General features: G+C 36.4%; 1 protein-coding gene across 7 annotated transcripts in view; it reads left to right on the top strand.

Annotated features, from left to right (window-relative positions):
- The window catches only part of KCNK2 (potassium two pore domain channel subfamily K member 2), a 161955-nt gene that overhangs the window by 94380 nt on the left and 41853 nt on the right, over positions 1-25722 (top strand). For 5 of the 7 annotated variants that reach the window (XM_083831999.1, XM_083832002.1, XM_083832003.1 and 2 more), the window contains one exon: positions 67-184. In XM_083831999.1, the coding sequence (XP_083688125.1) occupies positions 67-184 (118 nt within the window). Of the gene's footprint in view, positions 1-66; positions 185-6820; positions 8946-9492; positions 9546-25722 lie in introns of those variants that run through there. The other 2 variants (XM_083832004.1, XM_083832005.1) reach the window with 2 other exon arrangements.

Here is a 25722-nt window from a genome sequence, read left to right as displayed (position 1 = left end):
TACTGTGTAATGTGTATTAATATCCTTGTTTCATGAATATTGACGAAAATCTTTTTAAACTTGCAGCAAGTAGTGGCAGCAATAAATGCAGGAATCATACCTTTAGGAAACACATCTACTCAGATCAGTCACTGGGACTTGGGAAGTTCCTTCTTCTTTGCTGGCACTGTTATTACCACCATAGGTAGGACACAGCTTATTATCTTTTTATAGTAACTGAAGAAACAATTTTGATTTCAAATGTGTGCATATATTTGTCAATGGTATATCTTCCAAATCTTATTTATTTTATTTTTTATTTTTTAAAGTAAAGAGTTACTTTTTAGCTGCAGGGGCAGACGTGAGAGCTCTCTTTAACCTAGCTGAGTAAATAACTCTGCAACAGAAGGAAAAATGTTGCTGTAGGTTTCTGTGAGGTGACTAGAAGAGGCTGTGGAAATATTTTCTAGGGGGAATTTGGTCAACTGTGTAATCATAAGTGTTAAATAGGGCATGACTTAAAGCACATGTGCATTAAACCCTGCTGGAGATGTATGGAATTTCAAGTCTGTATAATCCCAGTCTATGTTTTCTTTGTTTTTAATAAGATGACAACATGGTAAAGATTCAGTTCAGCGTACTCAGTTATGAACGCTGTATTGATGGACAAATTGACAGTCAGAGGCTTACTTTGAGGCTTCTGTTGCATTCAGGAAGGTCCAAAGCTGTACGGTGATTTGTCCATAGACACAAGCCCAGTGAGCTTTCTGCGCCCTTTCGGCATGCAAGAGCTATTGTCCCCCTGGGCAGGTGTGAGCGGGAGCAGTGTTTGACCTTTCAGTTTCTTCCCCTTGACTAGAATATAGTGTACACAGTAGACAGTTCAAAGATGTAGCATAGCTCCCAGGTCACAGGAGGGGCATCCACAGAGTAGGCTGGAAATTTGAAGATATCAGATAAAATAATTAAGACCTGCATTGTTAGAGTAATGTATAACCAATTGTTTCACTGTTGCACTTATTATCTCTATGTAATATTTATATGCATATTGTGAAGGAAGGGGTGTTCTTTTCATATACCTTTGTTTTTTCTTTGTGTACAAGTGCAAAAGTATTTTTGTGTGTTTGTGTGTATACATGCCTGTGTATATGTATAAATATTGTGTCTAGGTGTAATATTTTTTCACATCCAGAGAAACTAAAACACAGATTTAGTGAAAGCAGAGTCAAATTCTGACCTTACAAAGGTTAGCAACAAACTCACTAATTTTAAGTACTGAAAAATGAAATTTTATCAGATTATAACCAAGACAAGCAAAAGCCAGGGAAGGATAGCTATACAATCAATCTCATGTTACCCTCTTCTGACAGCATGAAGCTTGATGTTGTAAATTTAGCTTCTATTTTAAACTGCATATTTATTAATACTGGCCAATATCTTTTGCAGTTCACTATGTTTTGCTTCTAAATTACTGCTTACTCTTTAGGATATTTTAATAGAAGTATATCATTGCAAGTAAGTATCCATGGTCCTGTAGAAAGTACTTAGCGTTTGTTTCAGTTGCAAATAGGAATAAAAAAGTAGGAAAAATGTCCAGGGAATTTAATGATTCAAAAAATTGTCTGAAAGCAGTGGAACATTTTGTTTCGCTATTTCATTTCTAAATAAAACTTTAAGGTCTTTCAGAATCAAAATGTTTCCTGATTTAATTTATTGACCTGATACCACCAAAACATGTGCCCTGCTTAGAGGAGAGAGGGGCATCTGCAAACGGATCCAGTCCTCTGGTCTGCTGTCCCCAGGAGGCAAGATAACCCAATAGGAAATACATTTGAAAATTAATATTTCAGGTCATTTCTGCAAACCAGAGTAGTCAGAAGTTCAAACTAGACAACTCTAAATATTTCAGTTTTTGTGATAGAAAATATAAGGAAAAAGTCTAAGAAAAAGTATTCTGAGAAATATCTTGGCTTTGGACCAACTGTGCTTTTCATCAGAAAGCCTTCTGATGAAAGCTTGCGATCAGTTACAGTTTTTGGGTTTGTTTCTTAGGATCTCTGAATTGCATGTGTACATTAATGCTGTTGCATATTTGTTACTGTTGCTGCTGTGAACCATCTTCCTGATGGTACAAAGAGCTTCCAATGTGACACGAAAAGGAGGTGTCATGAAAAGCCTTTGGAATTGTGGCTCTCTCAGGAAATGAACATGATGGTTGGCTGTGTTTTCCCTTATTCTTTATATTATGACAAGCCATCAACTGCATTTATGCTCACAGTGTGAGCTTTTCATATATGAGTAACCTTTTGAAAGTGAGGGCATTCTTTCCGACTTGGGGGCATATGTTTATCATATAACTTGATACTTGAAATTCTCGGGAGTCTGAAAATGCAGTTTATGAGCATCTCCAGAGAGCTGCTGTAAGTTTCATCCAAACACTATGGATAGATATTCTCTGTGGACCAAGACATGACCTTATAAATTCAGAAAACAACTTTGCAGAAATAATTTTTAAAAGTGATTTTTATAAGTATGAATAAAATTATAAATATTATGTCCTTTAGACTGAATGCCTCAAAGAAGTACTTGAATAGAAGAAAAAAAAAAGAAAAGATTACTACCATCTACAGAAAATGATAGCTTTCCAGTGTTGCAGCAGATTCTCTAGTTTCCCAAACCTCTTATTACTATAATTTTACCTTATCATTAGCCCACACACCTCCTGCTGATATCTTGGAATCCAAGAAATTTAAGTGAAACCAATAGTTTATTTATGGATAGTTTTTTTCCAAACCTTTCTTCAATGATAGTACCACTTGCACCCACCAAATATTTGGTTCCTGGAGAGAGGACATCATAAATAAAGACTTTAGCGCTTACCTAAGCAACAAGTATTATTTTACAGTTACTGGTATTATTATATTATACCAATGGCAAGTGAAAAATCCTGACACTGTATTTTGGTGGCAGCTGGCAGCAGTCCAGAACCATGTGTCTTTTCTTACTGCTCTGGATTTCCTGTAGGCTGCTGAAAGGCTTTCTGATGGTGACGTGTATTTACCAAGGGTCAAAGTCAGCTAAATAAAGCAGAGGTAACACTAGAGAAACCGTGGTGTGGCATTTATTTAACTATTTTTAAAATTCTATTTTAATCCTTCATATTATCTAGTAAATGTTACAGTATGTATAATAAAATTTTAAACTCAGTTTTAATAGAATATTATCTGCCATCTATTGCTAGATCTTTCCTAGGAAGTGGATTTAGTACAGAGGTCAGTGTCAAACAATTTCACAAGACTCTATTTAATAGAAAATATCCTTTTTAGTCTTTTTGCCATGTTTGAGTGGACTGATTTTGGCTTTGCATTTATTACTGTGCAACAGCATCAAGAAGCTACCTTGCTGGCTATGGGCTTAGTTTGCTTAGTTAGGTTTTCTCACTTGTGGATGTGTTTCTAGAACAAATATGGCTCATCTTGACAAGGAAATATGGAACTGTGTGATTATTCTGTGTCTATGGAACACTTTCAGATAATCCCTATGAGGGAAAATGGTAACAGAGGGATATGGGAATGCAGAGGTTGTTTGTGAAATATATTGTTGCATTGTTCCCTGGGATAAAATGGGCTGCAAAGCACAAAAGACTTTTTTCTTCTACCTGAAAATACCATTATTCACGCAGTTCTGTTCTAAGACCACATGTCTATAGAAAAGAAAAAAAACAGGATTGAGAGGAAAAGCATGAAAAAATGGTAACTCAATAATAAAGCTGGAGCTAGTGCTGAGGAAGAGTGGTAAATAATCTTTCTGTCACATCTTTTTGTTCTGAGGACTCATAACTGTCCTTCCACGTGCATTTTTATCCTCTAGATTATTTCCTTCAATAGGTTGCTTAACTCAGAAATGGACAGTTAGCCCCCCTCCTTCCCCAACAGTTTATATCTTAGGTCCTGAGAAAGTTTCTTATGGGCAACAGGGTAGGGAAGGAGATCTCTCTTGCTGCAAGCTAGATACCTGTATCTAGAAAAATCAAAAAACAAAGTAGACATGCCAAGATGTTTAGTTTAGTGGACTTTCTCATAAATGACTGTTGTCTCAGCACATAAACAATGTCAGAAACCATATAATGAAAACTTCTAGTACACTCCTACAGATCTTCATTCAAATAGCTGTACAATTTCTGCTGTTATTCCAGTTGGTCTGTAATGACTTTTTCAAGCACCACAAGCAGATATATAGTAGAGAGGGCACTTCTTTGGACTCCTGGAAGATGGAGTATCTTGAATAGCAGCTGTGAGTGTGTCGGGAATGCCAGCAACCTCATCGACAGCTGTAGTTATCAGGAGCACGTCTTTCCAAACAGATCTGTGTCTACGTGAGGATGAGTTCATGGAGCTCCTGAGTACCTGAGCACTAGAGGATACTTGGCAACTCTATTGATGTCCAGATCCCAGAGTTCTTAATAAATTTCTCTACAAATCAAAAAAGGAAGAATACATCATTTCTTTCTTGTCTTGTCCCACTTTTTTTTAATAGCCCTTGATTTTTGAACCCGGACTTCTCATAGGCACTTGAAACTGAACTTCTAGAGAAGTTCAGTTATGACTGAGCTTTAAATTAGCTTCATGTAACTACCTACTGTAATACTGCTATGTTCTTTGGGTCCAAAGCCTAACAACTATCATTGCAGAGTGCAAACGAATGTGAATCTTAAATAACAAAAATAACAACAATAATGATGATGATAATAATAACAATAATACAATTATTTCTCAATATTTCTAAATATTTATATTTTAGGGAACAATTTTGAATAGCAAGCAGCTAAAACTCTGAAATATGGTTAATATTTTTAACGAGAAATCTGAACTCAATTTGTCACTTGATTAGCAATTAGTTATGTAGGTTCAAAAGCAATTTCACTTTAAGGAATACTTTTTCTGCCATTTTCCCACTGCCTGGACACAAGTTTTTCCTGTGAAGTCAGGGTATTTTAAAAAGTCTTATTACATTGCTTATTGATTTGAAAAAATAATAAAATCCTGCTGCTAAATCTGTCCCTTCTGGCACAATTTCACTGCCTTTTTGAAATACAAAGTAAAAGAGTAATGTGTTGATAACTAAAATACACAAAATATGTTTGATGTTATTAAAGGATAAATATTGCTGGTAATCTAAATGCGTTACCTGTTATGCTAGATGGTAAAGATAAAAACTGCAAGCGATGCTGAAAAATGTGTTCCCTTACTTCAGAAAAGTAGCAAGTATCACAAATGTATCTTAGAATGTTTTTTGTTGTTGTCTTTGTGTTTGGTTTTGTATCTGCTTTTGTCACCAAAGAAGAGACGGAGTTTTTCTCAGCTTTTCTTGTGGTGTTGAGTAGTTTCACTAAAACAGAAATAGTAACAACCTTCTTTAAAAACAACAACAACAATAAAAAGACCTTTAAGTGTCCATTTTTTTCCTAAAAAACTTGCCCTCCAATATCTCCTAAACAAAAAAAAGTGTTCGAATTATCTTAAATGCTGACTTTTTCATGTTTTTAAATTAGCTACCCCTCAAACTTATGAGTGGAGTTATGGACTCCTTCAGACTTTCTTTTTAATCTTCTTCTGTGGTTCCTGCATAAGAAACCCACATCTACCATACAGCACAGACCACATGTTGAGAACTGGAGCAGAACTGGGCTGGGAAGGCAGTGTGCCTTGGTTATTTCCAAAAGTAGACGCTATTGAGGATGAGCTTAAAAAAAAAAAAATTTCAAAAGACTACTCCAGTTTGCTGATCAGAATATAAATGCTGGGGTTTCTGTGCCTTGTGTGTTTGAAAGGGAAAAGTGGTAAAGCAAACAAAAGAGAGTGAAGTGCAAATGTAGAGGTGATTGAGGAAGGGAGTCATGAAAACCTCCTAAAAGTAAATAACATAAAATATATTTGCCGGAAAAATATTCTGCTACATGATTTTCCCAACCATGTCAATATTCAGATCTGCTTTTGGGACAATGACTTATATGAGCTTGACTTCATGGTGGACATTGGAGCACATGGCTTTTGAGGATCTGTTTCTCTGAAGGTTCCTCAACTCAATATCATCTTCTTTGGCTCCCTTTCAAATGCAACAAGTTAAGTTTCAGTAAAGTAGGGCCATGAATCTTATCCTCCATTAGTAGCTTGGATGCATGTCCAGGTTTCATATAGCTCCCGGTGTAGGTGTACCTGGGGGAAAGCTGAGTATAACCAGTTGGTTAGACCAGCTGCAGAGCAATGCAGAAAAACAGTGGTTAGGAGTTAGAAGATGAAGATGCAGTAGTGAGAGATTGCTGGGGAATGAGGTAGAAATGCTCCTTCCGTCTCTTACTCTATGGAGGAGTCTGTAGAAAGTGTCAGTAATTTCATATCTGTTCGCAAAGTGTGTTAAATATGTATATCTCATTTGACCAAATATCAACAGAAATAACTATTTTGTTTAAAAAAATCCCCTGAGATCTCTTCAGAATTCAGTCCTTCGTCTCGGTTCGTGCTGTGCCCCCACACTGTGGTTCCAAAGAGAAGATGGTGGAGCTAAAATTGCTTCTTTTTCTCCATTTTTTTTCATTCTAATTTTTCTCCTTCAATTCTTTTATTGCTCCTGTAAAGAATTTGACCCAGTTATTGGCTGTTGACAAATAGTGGCTCACTTGCGCTCTGAGGATTTGACAACAAAATTCTCCAGATATTTCATCCGTACTGAGCATACATCCTTCCAGAACAGTACCAACTAAGCAAGATTTCCTCTGTAATTATTTCTCCAAGGAACAGTGAGTAGAGAGCGTATTACTATCGTGCCCTCAATTTTCTCCTGCATTCGTTCAGGCAGTATGAAAGAGAGCTTATCTGACCCCGATGGTGAGGAAATAACACTTGGACCGTACGAGGTTCAGAAGTAATAAATTAGAATAACACTGCTGGGAGTTAGGGAACCTGGAACAATGGTGATGGAAGGACTATGGTGAAAAGCTGAAAGGAAATAATATTAGATGAAGAGCTCAGTCAGAGACATTGAGAACTTGTGTATCAGAAAAGGTGTGAGTTGAATGAGAGAAAAGGTGAGCCTTACTGACCACAAAGACTGAGACTAAGAGAAGGAGAGGACCAAGTTTTTCTGGTGCATGCCAGAATACCTCACAATGCTAAATTTGGCTCTAAAAGCTAAGAAATGTAAGTTTATGGCATGGTACACAGCTTTAATTGCACAGATAAGTGCTATTTTTTCTACTAGCTTCTTTTTGGTACACAGGTGTCTGACACGCAGGTATCTGAAAAACTGGAGGCACTTGCAGGTTCTCTGAGCCATATTCAAAACAGAAAGGATCTATATTTCTTGTGATATTGCTACTTCAAATTATTAGCTATATTGGAAAAGCTCAGGGCAATATAGCCTCTTAGTAGTGTGAATGTACAAGGGAATTTCTGTTGACCTGGCAAGGTTCTGGAGAAAAACTTTACAATGGTAGGTATAAAGGAATGCTTTCTCTTGAGAAAAGGTGGTAACATCAATGACATTTTGTATCATCTTTCATATCTTTTTTTGCACTGGTCTTTTTTACAAATTTTTGGTCTTTTAATCCTGATTCAAAGGACTACCAACTATTTACTTGTCCTTTAAAACTGAATTTCCAAATATATTTGTACTCTGGAATATTTTTTGCAGCCACTGGAATCTTTTCAACATTGACGTGAATTCACTGAAAACTGATTTTGTCAAAATAGCCTTTTTATTTTCACTGATAAACATCCTCCTAGGCAGCACTGGTGATTTTATTTTGGTTTAGTGTCTGTTTCTTGTTGGACCTTGCAAAGGATGGAGGGAGATGTAAGATTTCTCCAGTTTGAAGTGCATGCACATTCTAACCTTTTAATTTTCCTTTTCCTAAGAAATAGTGAACAGTTGTGTTAAAACAAATTGCCAGGCATGAAATTTTCCATGCCTTTTCTGCATCTTCTGTAATTTCCTAAAAACCAGACTACGGTTAGCACAGTTCTGCTCTAGTCTTGCTGTGGAGTGAAAATGTCAATTTGTCAGTTGTGGCACAGTCCCCAATTTACGCTGCAAATGAGCACTGAAATTTTCACAGCTTACTCTCTTAATGCTAGTGTGCTAATGGAACTGGATTTTCTTTTCTTTATTTAGATTTCTCATCATCAACTCATCAGTGCAAGGTTTCTGAGCCTCCCAATCACATCCATTTTAATTTCCAAGTTCTGAAAGCTTGTTGTTATCAATAAAGGAAAGTCTGCCAGGAAGAACTGCTGAATACAGTTACACTGTTTGCAGAACACTAGGATAAGTGAAATTATTTCCTGCTTCCCTTTTATTTTCATAATTACATCAGTAGTGGTGCAACTAACCACGAGAACCTCAAATCCTGAAAGCAAACAAGAGGCACAGGATTTGGGAAAATTCAGAAAGAAAAAAAAAAAAAAGTAAATGTTTTGTGCTTTGTTTCTACTAACCATAAATTAACAACAGTTGAGCCACTGAGTGCACAGTGTTTAGAGGTCAAAATAAAAGCACCTGTATGTAGTTGTATATCCCACCAGGATGATCTGCTGGTAAACTCTGCTTTTACTATGTTAATCTGTTTACCATGATTTGTTTTGCTCAAAGCTGTTTGCACTTACTATTTAGTTGAGCTGCTAATCAGGACCAGCTTTTAAAAAGGGGATGGCAGCCATAATCAATACCAGATTTTTTAATTATTACCATTTTCTAAAAATATAAGATTAGCATGTTAGGCAGTAACCTGCTTTGAAAGTGAAGCTGATTGTGTCAGCTGGGGTTCCTACCTGCTGATCACTTTAGAAAGCAAGGCACTTACCTAGGTGGCTTTAGCAGAAATGCTCTGGGTTCTGAAAGCTTGAATGTATCATGTTAAGTAGTTTTGCAAATCTGGGCAAAAGGCACAATGGCGTATTGTTTTATACCAGGTGAGAACCTGTCCACTGTAAGTCTCCCTCTGTTTGTTTTTTTGTTTTAAATCATATTGACATGGTGGCTGTGGTAGGCCATGGTGGTTTTTCATCCTGAAAACTAAGCTCTGAAAAAGCTTGCTTATGTTGCATGGAGGCTTTGCTTGATCATTTGCTGCCAAGCCCCAGGAGCACCTCTTGGCACTCTGGCTGGTTGTTGTGGGGCAATGGTGAGTGGTCAGGGAATAGCTGGGTCTGGGTATTCCAGTGCTGCACTGAAAGAAAAGGGTCAGTTGGTTAGGATAGACTCTTGGCTACCACTTCACTCAAGTGCATGAATGTGATCTGGGCTGTATCATTCTGATCACTATTGCCGAAGTCCTGAGCCAGCTTTTCACCAGTGTGCTTGCCAAATGCACCGTCAAGGAGGTAAATTCTCAGGCTGCATCTGGGTGGGGAAGGTAGCTATGCTGCAGAAGTGCCTAAAACTATGTTCAAGGAACTGGCAAACAAGAGTCTAACATTCACATGTATTTTATCAACTGCTTGCTTGTCTGGACGTGAGGTTTATATTGGATTTGAGACTGCATTTTTTTTATTTCAAGGCTACATTAAAATGTAAGTTCAGTTTCATTGCATTCCTCCCTGTGTAAAACAGTGTAAAGATCACCTATGATTTTTTGTGGCTACTTTTTTTTTAGCTGTAACTGTAGAAGCACAGAACATAGAACTTGATTCTGTGAAGTTGCAAAAAGCTTTTCAGTTCCTGTTTTCAAAAACCTCATACAGTATCTAAGGCATCCAGTCCATATAACCTGGTATGAGAAAGTACTTCTTAAACTGATGGGCTCTTTTTTAATGATATTGGAAAGACATCTATTTATTTCAAAGAATATGAAAAGAAGGCTGTACTGACAGCCTAGAATGGCTTAAAGGTTTCTTGAAGGGAGATGCTGGTAGTATAAAATCTGATGTGTTGTGTCCCTGGCATTAGGGTGTAAAATAGCATTAAAGTATCGCTACAGTGCACGAGAATATCCATTAGCATTTTATAATAGCATTTCTTTTTTATACTTTGAGAACTCTCTGTATTTCATAGATTTCTCATTATTGCTAGCAGCTTGGTTCCATTAAAAAAAAAAAAGGCAAGCAACAGAAAACCTCTGACCCACAACTGGAAAAAAAAAAAAAAGGAAAGCTAGGTGGAAATGTAGGTAAAGAAGAAATTATTATTATTATTTTTTTTTTTCCAGTAAGTATTTTGCAGTATCGCATCCTCTGGCACTTTGGAAAATCTCACCTACTTTTGGCAAGATCTCCATCAGTTGGTGTGACTGCAAGTGAAGTTCCAGGGTGCTGCAGGCTTGATTTGCTCACATCTCAGTGTGGGTTTAAAATCCGTGTTTTTCAGCAGTACAGTTTTATTTCTACAGTAATATGCATATAATCTGCATGTGCAATCTTTCAGATAAAGAGGATAAAACGTCTTGAAAAGTGATTTAAACCGCTAATGAAAGTATAATCGAGTACCAAAGTTATATTCTGATGACTTCATTCTTTTCATTTGGGAGGAACAGATACTTGGTAATAAAGTGGGTGGTAAAAAGGACTCATGGAATGCAAGGTTTAGGTGACAGCACAGAAGAGTCTTGATCATGCTGAGTTTGACCAATGAATACTTCAATGCTTTTCCAGGTGTGGAAGAAAAAGGCTGATGTAGGCTAAGGGAAAGACAGCTGTCTTCTACATAGTAGCTAATAATAAATAAATATGTGGGCGAGTAGAACTGTTAGCCTGTAAAACATATGATATATAAGTATGTATTTTTTTTCTTGAGACATTTTTGTGTGAGTACTGTTAGTTAAAATTTTAGTCTGGGCTTGCACATGAGGATGATGAATATCATAATCTCCTTCTAGTTAACCTACCTTCTTAGTTCTAACTAAGGCAGTTTGATTGGTGGTTTTAATTTTTTTTAAACATTAAAATATTTTAAAATTTTTAGTTTTTTTTTTTTTGGTAAAAGAAACAGCTAGCAGTATTCTTTGATATTAAGAAGAGTATACCTTTGGCATTTTGGTTTTGTGGGGACAAATCTACAGACAGTTTCACCATTGTGGCTTCACTAAAGATGTGCTTTTCTAACACTTGTGTGGGATTCTGATGTATTTTGCTGGACTGTTACCCAGGGGCTGGAGAAAGCCAAGCATAATTAAAGAGAAGAAATTACTTCATATAGACATCTTTACTGTGAATGTTTCACAGCAACCGCGCAAACTGTAAATTTAAGTCTCACTTGGCAAACAGGATTTGATGGTAATCACGGTCACAGTGAGGCCTCCCTCACCTGCAGTGACCTTTACTCAAAACCAGTTGTCCGTCTGTAATCAGTAATTCACTATGCTCAGCTACTGTGGGTATGGGTGTATTAATTTCATATTTAGATAAATAGAAGTTATCAAGCAATCTGAGTAGGAAAAATAGTTCTAATCTTGGGAATTAAAATACTTTGCAAAATCCATCAAAACTGTTTTTCTTAAGCTTTGAATGTAGCTACTTTTTTTTCACAGAATTTGCTATTCTTTTCTATAAAACATGTTTAAGTATCCAGTGTTAAGACGATCTGGCTAAGGATGACGTTATTTGAAAACATTGCTGGTGTTTCTTATCTCCCAGCATGTCATGAAGATGCCTGAAACTGCAACCAAATAGAAGGTTAGGCACGTCACTTGGGTTTTCTCTTCTCTCTGATGGCCAGACTCCAACTCCTGAATAATTATTTACTTGCTGTCATCACCTCTTGCTATATAGATTTTTTTCATCTCTCTTCCTTTCTCCAGGCATGTAATCTGAATTAAATACTTCTCAGGAATAGCCTGGTGCCACTTGCTGCTTGTCAGGCTGACAAACTCTTTTCTATCATTGGGATTAGTTGTACAACTTATTTTAGTTCATGAAAGCTTTCTTTTAAAAAAATAGAAACAAAAAAAAAAACGAAAGATGGTTTCTATTATGTCTTAGTAATTTGTTAACCCATAAAAAATTTCACCATCTGAAAAGACTGCACTGGAAGGAAACTTTTTGCTCTTCTACAGTTGCTGCTGCTTTTTATCCAAATTCAGTATATATTTTTTCCTCCTCAACTCCCAGAATTAGGCATAGTGAGAATTATTTGTTGTCCTGTAATTTTTGCAGACTTTCATCATTTATATCATTGGGTCATATGTTAGTCATGACCTGGTTGGTTTACCAGCATTCTTTGGGTAATATGGCACAAAACAGTTGTCAGGGGAACCATGGATGGATGACCTTGGTTTGCAGGCCTTTGAATATTTTTGCTGTGTGATCCATCACAGCAAACAAATGATTGAGGAAACAGCATGGTGCTTGCCATCCGTTGTTTGGATCCCTTTGCTGCTCTGCTCATATGTCTGTCTTGCTTATTTAGATCACAAACTTTTTGAAGCAGCAGTAACACCATGGTGGAGTGTCCCACGTAGCCGTATTGCTCAGTTTAATTGATGACACATTAAGGACATGTTTTACAATATACAGCTAAAATTGCTAAATTTAGTTCTGGAATCAAGAAAAATTCCTATATCAAAGATCCCTGAGATTGTGTAAGTTAGAAGTACAGATTCTTTATCTAATTTTATGTGATAGTTGAATAATGTTTCAAAAAGCAGACTAATTTAAGAAGACTGAAACCTGTTTTTCAATGTAGTAGTGAATCTTTTAATCTTACTTGATGATCTTTTACTTAAATAAGGGAGAGTGAAGGTAGAGACCATTAGAGCCTCTAGCTTTGCTTTTTAAATAGGTAATATCTCCATGGCCTTTGAGCTATTCCCCGTAGGAAATAATATCCATAATTTTGATAGCTTAAAAAGTTCTTTGGTAACATATTGTTGGCACCCACTCTAACATCATAGCAGTTTGACCTGTTGGCAGCTTGAATCTAATTTTAGATTTGGACATAAATTTGCTAAAACATATCTGGTGTCACCAAATGCTGTTTGAAATCCACCAGTGTCATTACTTGGTTAAACCCTTTCTCCTCTTGGAACTGATCTGAAGATAGCAATTTGTGCTTTTATTATACCACAGATTGAGAAACTTCACTCTGATCAGAAAAACACAGGTTTGCAAAACGCAGCATTTTTGTGGACAACCTTAAGAGCTGTTTGGAGAAATGGTTTCAGGGAAATATATTTGCTAGAACTCGGTTAGTGCTAGGACACCAGAGCTGTGGCAGTGCTCCAGGTGGAGGCAAAGAAACTTCTGCTCTACGACTTGCTCTGTCCTTTCCCTGATATAAGAAAGGATGGTGAATGTGAGAGGAGATATGCTAGGGGGTGTAAACATTGCTCCACGCGTTGGACTGTGTAATTGGAAAGTGTAATTCAGCAGCCTGAGAACAGAGAACCTCTCTGGCCATGTGTCTGTCTACTGTCTGGTTAAGCTCTGGCCAGAGAAAATGTGCTTACCAGAATAAGAGTCCATTATCCAATTCACTGCTCCATTATACACTGTCAAGACTGAGAAATTTTAATTTTTTGGTGTCTCATTATGGGATTTACTGAGCTTCGATAGAGCCCTGAAGTGGTATTTTCTTAGGCTACATAAAAAAGTAATTTAGTCTTGCATTTGTCTGAAATACTGTATTTTGCTGTAAGGTGATTTGTAGATTATCTACGTGAAGAGAGATCTATAAATTTGTAACGACTTATGACAGATTCTTATTAATACATTGTTCATCCTGGTAAATAGCTTTTAAGTCTGCACTTGCAAGCATCGCATGCAAAATAATCACCCTTCTCTTCTCTTAACTTTTGACTGCTAATTAGTAATTGCTGTTAAATTCTTCAGAATTTTCATGTCTGCAAATATGAAATACAGATTTGATATTCAGTTAAACTGGTAGTCCCCTTTATCTACTATAAGTCAGTGAAGATTTGGAGCAGTCATTATTCTGTACTCTTCGTTCTGTGTTTTTAATTCCACAATCTTCAAGCTGTGCTTTTCTCATGATTGGATGAAAGGAGCAGTAGCCAGTGTGGTTCTGCAACAATAACTAAAGAAGATATTAATCGGTGTTGTCAAAAATCCACACATATTAATTGAGCAATTGTTAGTAGAAGAATATTAATATCAAAATAGACTTAGATGAGAATGAAGATGCTGAAATGCAGGGATTGAAGATGTCATGTGAAATACATAAACTTCTGAAGCTGTGGTATTACCAATAGGGCGGTTTTGGTAGGTCTAACAGAAAGAAGGGGAAAAAATATCTGTATCCTTCTACTAAAACAGTTCATTTATGGTTAGTATATGGGTCAAAATATTTAAATATTTATTTATTTTTGTTGCCATATTTGCAGGAGCAACAAATCTTTACATGGAAAGATTCATTATTGGAGCAAGCAAAACTGAACCTTGTGTCCAAGGGTACAGTAAAAAATTGTCTGGAACTTTACACAGTACATTTCTTTGGTATGAAAGAACATGAGTATGTTGCAGAGACCAAGGACCATGCTCTCCATTTGAAGGGTGAGGTTGCAGGAACTGCAGTTGGCAGATATATCAAGCTCCAAGACTGGGTATTAGATCTTATAATAGAAATGATAATTTACAATCCTAAATTCAACTTTTTGTTTCATGAAAGTGAGTAGAATTCAGTAATGTGTGATTACTCTTCTGTAAAAAGAGGTAGGATTTGTAGGGAAAGGGAGTATCTTACGAGAGCCACTCAAAACAGCTGGAACAGATACGCTTTTGGAGCATAGCAGAGGAAGGCCTCATTTACCCTGAATACTGTTGTTTTTCTAATTCTATCAGGTACTCTACTAACAGTCGTTACCTTGTCCTATCACCTTATCCCACTATGTTCTTGTGTCATTGTGACCATAAAAGCACTATTATTATGCCTTTCTAGGAAATGTTTGAACCATGTTGCAGATATTCAGAGACTCATGTCCACACTCTCATAGTAAAACATTTAAAAGTGTTTATTATTCTTGCCTAATTTAAAAAATGAGATTTCTGGAATGGTATGCTGCTGAACCATCATACAAATGATGATCAAGTATAACACTGTCAGTGTAAGTGTAGACAGACTCGCATCTCTGCCACTCATAACATTTTTTTAACCAAGTTTAATGTTTAGGGCATCTCAACCTTAGTGGCTATCCAGTATTTTTCTGTGAGTGGTAATTTACAGGGACTAATTTGAAATAATCCTTCTTTTCATGAAATGTTGAAAGCAAGAGAACAGGTTTAGAAAAAGTAAATTTAGAGATGATTGATAAAATGCAATGAAGCAGTCAAAATTATTTGTCAATCAAATCTATTCGTATTTCATCAGCTTCCACAGCAGAGGCATCCCTTTAGACTCTGGCTGGCTGAGCAAGCCTTGTACTGTGCTCTGCAGCCATGGAAGGGCAATAAAGATGGGAAACAGAGAAAGAAACAGGACAGCTTTCCCCTAGAACTAGCAATAAAACACATCATCAAAGTGATAAGACCCATATTCAGGTCTTGTTATCATTAAGAAGTTCTATATTAGACTTAGAGATGAATGAGCTCACACTTTTTGAATTGGTAGTTTTACACTGTGGTGCTTTTTGACTCCTATGTTTGACAGACGTGTGCATATATATCTGTACCTAACATTGTCCATGCAAGCACCCTGCCAGCAGTGAGCAGTATGCCTTTGCTGAGGACAGAAGCTGTGATGAGTTTCAGAAGAGTAATAAATATCATGGTGGCTTATCACTGGCTGGCCAACCGCTCCTGCAATTGTAAGATGGTTCATGTGCTGGCTGTAAGGTTAGAACTATATTATTCTCATCCTCATATACACCCATAAAGTTCAGGGTTTTTCAAAAGATAATTTTTTGTGTTCTACTTAGAGCACATCTCTATAATGCTGGGATAGAGGAATGGGGTATTGAAAGCTGTTGGAAGACGCGAAAGACTACCAGATGCTTGTTAGAACAGCATGTCACTAAGTAGTCATGCAGAGACAGGATGGCAACTTTGCAGACCTCCATGGAAATGCTCCCACAGAGATCTGCTTATTAACTGGCACCAAAATAACCATAGCAGGGGAAGCTGGAAAAGCAGCTGGGATGGTGAATGCTTTATTGATGAAGGAATACTGGACACAGAATAGTGCAAAGTGTGTTCCAGCTCTGAGGATGTGCTATGCCTCTCTCTGCCACGTGGCCTTTGGAGAAATTGTGAAGAAGAGACACCTACCATGAGCATCAAAGCTGGGATGTTCTCTCTAAGTTGTCTGGAAGCTCAGGCGGGTGCTCTTTATTCTGTATTCACTGGTTTTTCTAACATTCCCCATTTCTCCCTTTTTCTTGCAACCTTTTCATCTTGTGTTCATCACCACCTGCTTTTCTTGGCTTCTTTTCTATCCACCCTCTGCCTGACCTCACCTGGAAAAGTAACCACAGAGCAAACAGAACACCTTGACAGGAAGGGCTGCAGCTGCCATCTGAATGGGGCTTTGAGATTGTTGGTGGCACCATTCGGAGTTGCTTCTTTTTTATCATGAAGCATTTTTAAAGCATTTAGTTTTTGATCTATTCTAGTTGTCAGCGACTAGTAATTTGTCATGTATAATGTATTGCATATGGAACCGTCATTGACATTATGGCTAAATGCTAAGCCACAAATAAATTTATAGGCAAATTAAAATCAGAAGATTCCAGGCAGAAAAGGAGACTTGACCATATTGATGCATACAGCTAGTAAATCTATACAGTAGTCAGATGGAATCATAACCAACCACGAACATTTTAAAAAAATACGTGTGAAATAATGTGTTAAAATATTAGGTCCTAAGTTTACAAACACTCGTGTATATGCTTGACTTCAAGAGTGTGAGGAACTTTTGTGTGGTGAACTCTTGTGGAGGAGTGATGATGTTGGAGTGATGATGTTGAGGGCAGAAGACAAGTTGTGCTTGATGTTGCCAGTGGATTTGGTATTTGCTAGTTCAGTGATGTCAAGCCCCATATTTTTCCACTCTTGTGGAAAGTCTTTTTTTTTCCCTGTGTTAGTGGTATATGCTTTCTCTACTCATGTCATTTTGTTTTTCCTGTGAGTCAGTCTTTAATATTAATAGAAATTAATATAAATACATTAGAAAAAATATATTAAAAAAAAAAAACCTTCAATCTGGTGAATACTGCCAGGATCCAATATAAAGGCAGTTTTACTGAAACTACCTCTAAGTGACTCTTAGTAACTAACAAAGTTAGTCTTAAATGTTTCTTCAAATCAGTGCCATTCTATTTTTCTCTTTTAGGTATTAGATGGGTATACCTTAATACTGCCTCAATGCTTGCTGCCCCTCTTTGTCCTTTCATTTACATGTAAAAATTCTATTTTTCATCGGAATTGTATATTTCTGTTGAGTTAGAGGCTTTCAGTCTCCATAAAGCATGTGAATTCAGTGATCAGCTATCTTGTACTTCACCGATGTCTCAGTTGCTACCCATGTTTGTTGTATTTTAGACGCTATCCACTAAAGCCAATGACTTGATGTAGTACAGAAATGCTGAGTTGAGAGCTTTGTAGTACTTTGAGTGCTGGATATGCTGTCCCAGCTAACAACGCAGGTAGGCTTCTAGGCCAACCTATGAAGGTACTTCTGCATTGGCAGGTTTCAGGGATTTTTCATCACTTGCTCTAAGAGTGAGCAAGATGTTATGTTGTAGGGCAGTCACAGGTGTTCCCACAACTTATCCCAGCTTGTTTAGAGCTATTGGGAACTAAAATAACTTCACTGGAACAGCAAAAGACCTCCAGAATGTGTCTTGTATGTAAGAATATGGAGATTTCCTGGTATTTGGCTACAATACCATGGCTCAGCCATTTGCTAGGAAGAACTGTATAATAAAACCTGTATGCAGTAAACTTTTAAAAATTCATCTTATTTGTGCAGTAAGAGAATAAATAAAGGTATGAATGTATGTTTACACATGTATTTGCATCATGGTCTTTTAAATACATATGTGTATTGGCATCTCAACAAGCATTACGTGGCTTCACCTGGGAACCTACTGTCCATATCTGCTGACAAGTAAGTGCATGTTGACAACTTCTTGTTCATGCAGAAGCTTCACTGTATGAGCATGGTGTTGTGAAGGCAGAGTGGGGTCACATGAAAGAAAGCTTACTTACTAACCTTGGGTGAAAAACTTGTGCCTCTGTTTTGTCTGCCCTTTGCATTCTCGCTTCTTTTAAGCCTCCTCAGCCACGTCTTCCCCTGTCACTTGTCTAAAAGATGCTGTTTCTCCTTTCATGTTAGGTAATAACACGTGGCACAAGGGTGGTGGTAGCTGAAGCCAGAAACAGAAATGTTGATGGTAAAATCATGGGAGGGTGAGTGACCCAGGACTGTCCTTTGTGCCTTCTAGAAAAACAATGAAAAAAGAGATGCATTTGGTGTGGCCTCCTTGAGGAAGAGGAGCGGAGTGTCCAATTTTCTTTCTTGAGCATGAAAAACATGGAGGAATTTAAAATTGCTGGTTTTGTTCATCAGCACTCTTAGGGGAAGAAGTGTTATTACTTACATTCTTAATTAATTTTATTACAGGACTGTCCAAAGGCCAGAGTATATATCTAGTTTGGAGCTCTACTGAACTGTTCATACATTAAGCTAAACAAATGTATGACAATATTTTTGCAAGGAGATCTTTATTTGCAAATCAGCTTGAGACTGGTAGGGGTTGAAAGGAGGGAGACAATTAAAGAGAAACATTAGCCACTTTGAGGAGTGTGCAACTTTTTTGTCCAATCCTAAACATTTGACTTGGACATTCTTCACTCCTTTCTCACTCACACAGGTTTCCCACATCTTTCATCCCTGTTACAGGTAGACCTGCATCCTAAAATACCAATGCCTAATAAGAAAAACACATTTCTCTTCTGTTCTTGTTGTTGTTGCTGGCTAGATGTTGTAGTATGCAAAGAAGATATGATTAGAGAAAACTTCCTGTTCTGAGGATATTTGTATGTGTAACATCATCAACATTTGTGTAACATCAACTACGTGTATTTCCAAGGCTAAATTGTTCAATTGAGTGGTCACTTTGAGTGTTCAAGTTTCTGGATTATCAGTTCATTGAAATTATGATAATAGTACTGCAGAAAAGGCTGGTCATGCACTAGATATTTATTAGAGCTCTGTAGTGTTTACCAGTGGTTTATGAGCAGAGGGCTGTATGACACAGCTGAGGCACCAATGTGGTTTTCAGCTGAAAAGAGGTTTCACTGAAAAACTCCATGCCAGCATCTGTTAAGGACAGATTGGATTTCTCCACTGCAGACATCAGATTTACAGTTCTTTTTTTTTGCAGTTCTTCTGATAGATGAAAATGAGCATCTGGAGGCTATTGTTCAGAATGGAAGAAGTAGCATCGAGTGGCTTAGTCATATGCAGTAGAATTCTTTTTTTAAAGATGTGCAGGGAAAGAATTGTGGTATGCAGAGCCAATTATTCTCTCTATAATATTGAACACAGCTATTTCCAGTTCACAGTGTGCTCTTTGCTGGGAGGAAAATTGGATTGGCATTACATATTTTGTAATTTTATGGATCAATGTAACCTGCAAAATATGTAGTTAAAATGGTCCTTTTTTCTTTTTTTATTGTTCATGCACATATCTGAAAATATACTTATCACAAGGAAAATAATTTACCTTTGAGAATATCTGTACTAAGTTGTGATAGTATTGTACTTATGGTTATTCTCAGAATTGGTACTTTTTAACTGGGAAAATCTTCTCAAGATAGGAAGGTGATCCATATGTTTCATGAACAGCATTGTATGATATCCATGCACTATTATCTACCTGTGTTGAGGATCCTGCTTTTAAAATCTGATTAAAATTCTATTTTTTTCAATTCGACATGTATGAGACCATCTCTTGGTGTGCGGAGTCATGATCTTGTCTACATTCATTGCTTTTGTGTGCATTTTGCACAATATGTGTGGATCCTAAAGGCAGAAGTGTTTAAGCTTAGTCTTAGTATCTTTTTGGAATGGTGTTTCTTTAACTAAATAAGCACACTAACATGAATCCATAAAAGTAACAGTTATTGTATTACTGGAGCAATTACGTTTAGTACCATTGTCTGGAGTAATTTTCTTGAAGTGAGTAACAAGAAGTGAAGACACATCTGTTGCAGCTAATTAATTATTTTGTTACTATATTACATGAGTGTAATAGGTGGCACAGAAAGAATAGGTTACAATTATGTAGAATATTTGTGCATTCTGTGTTTCCTGAGCCTGACTGCATGAGAGCCCCAACCCTACGTATGTTCCTAATGGTTATCTCAATCAGAGAGAGCATTGGCTCACTCAACTCTACTTCTGTGACTTCCTCTAGAATGCATGCATAAACACTTCATTCTACTAGGAAAATGCAATTGGGAATGGTATTTCTTTTGAGAATGAGTTTCACCTATAGGCATTTCATTAAGAAGTTATTTCTGTTGAAACCTTTCATCTGTTTTTGCCATTCTAAACTGTACAACTAAGAGGAAGCTCAACTTGCATAGAACTGTTTTAAAAACATTTATAGTCTATTTATCATTTTAATACATTCTAATGTATGTAGTGCTGTAGTATTTAGCTACTAAATAACCTAAATTGTCAACAGTTCCATCTGGAAGAACAGTGAGTGTCATTCATTGATTTATAATTCTTGCTGTCTGAGTGGTGGCAATGCATTTTCTGTTATGCTCAGAATGCTAAAATACTTTATACTGATTTCAGGAACTATAGTATGGAAACTCCCTAGGTCCTAGAGTTTCATCCTTTTTGTTGGAGCTGATGTATGTTGGATCACAGAAACACAGGCAGCTAATCTTATGGTCTTTTTTTGTGTGGAAAAAATAGCTGGTGTATAAGTTCTTTTGACTACAGCTTTAATACCTGGGATGCAGTGGGGATTTCATTATTGGCAGGTTAAGAGTTCTAAAGATTTGTTTGTGTTAGTATGCTGGATGATAAAATAACATCACATTTGTACATGATCGCTTAAAGAAGACTCACAAGACTTTGAGTCTTTGGTGACATGGATAGACATATGATAACTTTCATCTGTTCATGGTCTGTGTAAACAAAGAATTCATGTGATAGTTCTTTTTCTCACTAGTCACAAAACTATGCTGGAAAAACAGAATAGCAACAAGCAATTTATTTTCCATTTTTGTGCCTACAGATGAAGCTGTGACACAGCAAACTGACACAGATTGCTCTCACAAGTGTTTCTAGTCCTGGGAAAGAGGTCCTGGTTAAAGCAAGACAATCTTTAGACTTCAGTTAATAATAATTAACTTTGTAACAAGTAATTAGTTTGTTACAATTGGAGGATTATGGTGCTTTTTTGAATGAATAGTGTGTAGTGGAATTAGCTAATTGTAGTGGAAACAAATGAATTTAGACTGTTTAAATGGACTTTTCAAAAAACTTTCCTTGATTTCCAAGTTAGGTTTCACTCTGGTTGCTTTAGGAAATGAGATCCTGCTAGCAGAAGCAGTTGGAGCTACGATATATTTTATGAGTGCTAACTTTTGCAGAATTCTATATGAAATTAAAAAAGATTTTTTTTTGTGTCCATATTTGGACACAAACTACTTACTCTAGTTTCCTCATTCAGAATAAATGAAAAGTAAGGAATATAGATCAGGGAAAAGTGCATTTATTTATTCTATGCTTTGTTTCCAAGTTTGTGGTGGTTCTGCACGTTTCTGCAAACATACTTACTAGCTGTTACTATTTATCAAAAAAAAATGAAGAAACTGTTATGCAGCATTTCTCTTGCTATAAACTCTTCAGCATCAATAGTTTTGGTTATGTTGTTGTGGTTCTTCAGGTTCATATATTCCTAAATAAATAAGGAAACCTTTGGAAGGAATAGACAAACGTATGATGAGTAATACTCTTGTATTAACCTAGATACTTTTCTGGGTTTTCACGTTATCCCATCAGGATAATACGTGGAATAATCACAAATACTTGTTCAGGATGGAAATGCTTGCAAACACCAGTAATTTACTAAATAATCGTGTGAACAAAAGCTATATATGTAAATTATTTAAGTGTTCTAAAAGACACTGATTCAGATCTCCAAAGACTGCTCATGAACACTGATGCAGAATAATAGAAGTCTAAAAATTTTCTGACAAATATCATATTAGAAAATAAATTTAAATATAATTAATGTAGGTTTATTTTTCAGTACAGGATTTTTTCCTCAAACATAGCAGAAGGAATTTTAGATTCCATGAAAATTTGCTGTTTCAAACTGGAGTGACTAATAATGGAATTCACAGCAACTAAAACATTAATGAAACTTTTCCTACAATTAAAGATGAGTCTGAGCTATTATTTGCTTATTTCTAGTAGTAATGGAGTAGTGTGGACCTTTAGTGAGGCCAAGAGTTGTTCTTTTTTGCAATGCATTTGAGTGCTATAATAAAAATAGAAAAAATCAATCCATGTTATCTGCAGAAATACTGTTAAAAATATTACTCCTCTACCTCCACCTTACTTCTTTGATTTTTTTAAGGTTTAATAATGTCATAGGATATACTCTAATGTAAGTAACTTTTTCTCATACCAGCAGTGCTATTAAAAGTCATTAGGATTTACTGTCCTTAGATTGCATAGCTGCTGTGCTGTTCATATCTCTATAGGCTTTAAAGTTTTATAGGGAGAAACACAGTATTATTTTATTCACGAAATGGTTTTCCTTGTTCAGTTCAAAGACGTATCGTGCCTTTGAAGAAAAGGGAGATGTTGCTTTTACAAGACGTACTGACACTTAAGAGGAGACAAGAAAAAAAAGTAAATTGATGCTTCTGTGTTTTAAAACTGACTTATGGGTGAAGAGGCTTGCCCAAAGTAGGAACTAGATCAAACCTGAATCCATTAAATCTGAAACTTTTATTTATACTGAATGACAGTAATATGTGATCCCCAAAGTGATGCCTCTTTCCTTTTCCAGCTCCACTTTATTGTTTGGCAGCAGTAATGCACTCCAGGACTTCATTTTTTTCTGTATCTTTCCTGAGTCATCTTGAGCTTTCATATGGGTTGGTGGACACCAAAGGATGGAGAAACCAAAGGGCTTGACCCTGCAGGGTGTAAAATACCCATATGTAGTCTGGATTTAAATAAGACATAAGGCTTATAGCTCCTCCTAGCTTGTGGAGACCAAGGTCAGAGAATAACTGGAGGCATTTTGGGAAGGCTGTGGAAGAAGATTGTGCCTTATGCCTTGCAGCTGTGAGGGAGAAGAGCACTATACATCTGAGCTGATGATCTCTTTTAGCTAAGTTCTCGAGCTATTTTCCATTTGATTTTCCTTTTATTTAATAAATAAATAACTTAGAGTTTTTCACCCTTAAAATATGGGATCTGTTTACACAAGAAAATAAGTCATAAATAACTTCCCCCACTTTTACAACAAATTTTCACCCCCTTCAATTTCTGGAGAGGTTTAGCTGATGTGTTTGGTCTGAGATTGTATTACAACTGATCACACCTGATTTCAGGAGCTAATTCAGATCCCATAGACCAAGCAAGACTCAAAGAACTTTGTTTATGGAGTCAGTGCAGTGTACAGTAGCTGTTCATATTCCAGCCCAGGGTTTTGGGTGGTAGGAGAAAAAATTAAATAATGTTTGAGAAATATTTTTACATGTGGTTGGTTTTTATATGTATTTATTTTAGTGTTTCTTTCCCAAATTTGAACTGAAATATATTATTACAAAAATTTAAGACATTTAACTAAAAGCAGTGTTCTGTCTCATGAAGTATTCTGTCCCATTTTCAATTTTTTTGCTAGGTGCAGGCTATATGATTAGAGATTCTGAAAGACTCCCCTCATTTCATATTAAAGAAACATCACAGCCTATGTATTTAAAAGTAAGTTGGGAAGGAAATGATTGCTCACGATTTTTACTACTGGCTGAAATTCCTGTCCAATGCAAGTGACATCAGCTTCTTTCAAAAACAAGCTGGGCATGGAAACAAAATATTTCTGTGCTAAAAATGCAAACTTCGGAGTTTATTTGACACTGCCTGATAAATATATTTTTATCAGTTTACATCTTCAGAGTGGTTTTCTATGAAATTATTGTTCTATTAGGAACTTTTGGTTAGAAGTGCAAACTTTTTTGATAAATTTATCTTTATTCTTTTCAACATTTCCCCACCTTTGGACTTCTCTCTTTTCCAAAGAATTACATGAGACTCTCCACTGTGCTAGCTTACTGAGTGGCTTCGGAGAAGACATGGAATTAATCTGGGGGTTGGTAGGATGCTGGTGAGCCACAGAATTCTCAGATTCCTCTGCCTTCTACTCTAAGAAAAAGAGCAGAAGGCTCTGCAGAAGTTTTTTCACTGCAGAAGAAAAAACCCACACCTGCATAGCTTAAGGTCTCTAAAAATTGCAAGCTATGGAAGAAGAAAATTAGTCTTTGCTCCTTTGAAGGATTTTAAATATTTTTGCAGTCTTGTAATTGCACTTTCTTCAATTGCCAGGATAATGACATTATAACAAAAGAGTTTTTTGATATGCAGTGTGAAATTCTGGGAAATTAGAGAACTTGTGACAGCATGATTTCCAGAATTGATTTCTGCCACATCACGACACTGTTGAAAATCAATTAAAAATCTGTTAAGAATTTCATTTGATAAAATATATATATATTTGTCCAACTTCACAGGTGTATATGCTGACAGTGTGAATATTTAAATGCTTGCTGAATAGAGATAAATTTAAAGGTATTCTTAAAGTTTAGCACATGCTTACTTTGCTGAATCAGGAATACAGCCTATAAGTAGCTAGAAGCTAAAATGTGAAGTCAGTAGAAGTTACTTATGCATGGTGGATCCTTTTTACGTTGTGTTTTTTTTAACATTTGAATATTAGTACTGATTATAAAGATTGCTTGAGGGAATGGAAAAACAAAGGACAAATAACCTCACACTTTCAGACACCTGATGGTGAGACACAGTGACAAAAACGTCTTTTTTAAAGTAATTCTATGAATTAAAATATTTAGTCTTTTAGAAATTTGATAATGTTCTTTTTTTAACCTTAGCTCTTTTGAGGAATTTTTTTCTTACTACACTGGTATATGTTAGAGCTATCTGTGTCAAGGCATTTGTATTAATAACAGTTATTTGATGCTTAGCAAAATAACATTTATCTATCTATATAGGTATGCTTTACATGTATGTATGTAGATATTTTAACCTTTTATCTTGAAGAGCCCTTCTTTCTGCCTGCCTTACTAAGATTAAGCAATGGTGTAGTTAGATAAATGAGCAATAGAGGATTTTCCCCTTACTATCAGTGTCACTCCCATCTCCTCCAGCCTGCTTGCCCTTCCCCAGAATTTCTCCGCCTCTCTGTGACTCAGAGCAAGGGATCTGGATATGTGAGCTGTGTAATTGTAGTTTATAACCAACAATAAACATAGGAGATATGCCTCGTCTTTCTTTTCTGTCAGAATTAAAATTGCAAAATATTTGTGTTTTTGAACACTGAACTTGTGAAACCTCTGTTAAGGTGAAAAAGGTTGTCTGAAGAACAGTTTAAACCTACAAACCAATTTGCAACTTATCTACTAAGTCAACCTTCAGCATTCATTGTGGCCAGCTGTATCAGCTGAATAGGGTCCAAGCTCAGAGTCTGTCAAATGTAGGATTGTGGGATTTTTAGGTCTTATCTTGAATATGTGATTTCGCTGA

This window comes from Anser anser (genome assembly GCF_964211835.1).
Source record: "Anser anser genome assembly, chromosome: 3".
NCBI lineage: Eukaryota > Metazoa > Chordata > Aves > Anseriformes > Anatidae > Anser > Anser anser.
Note: the sequence above shows the minus strand (reverse complement) of the source record. Positions and strands in the feature narration are given on the sequence as shown.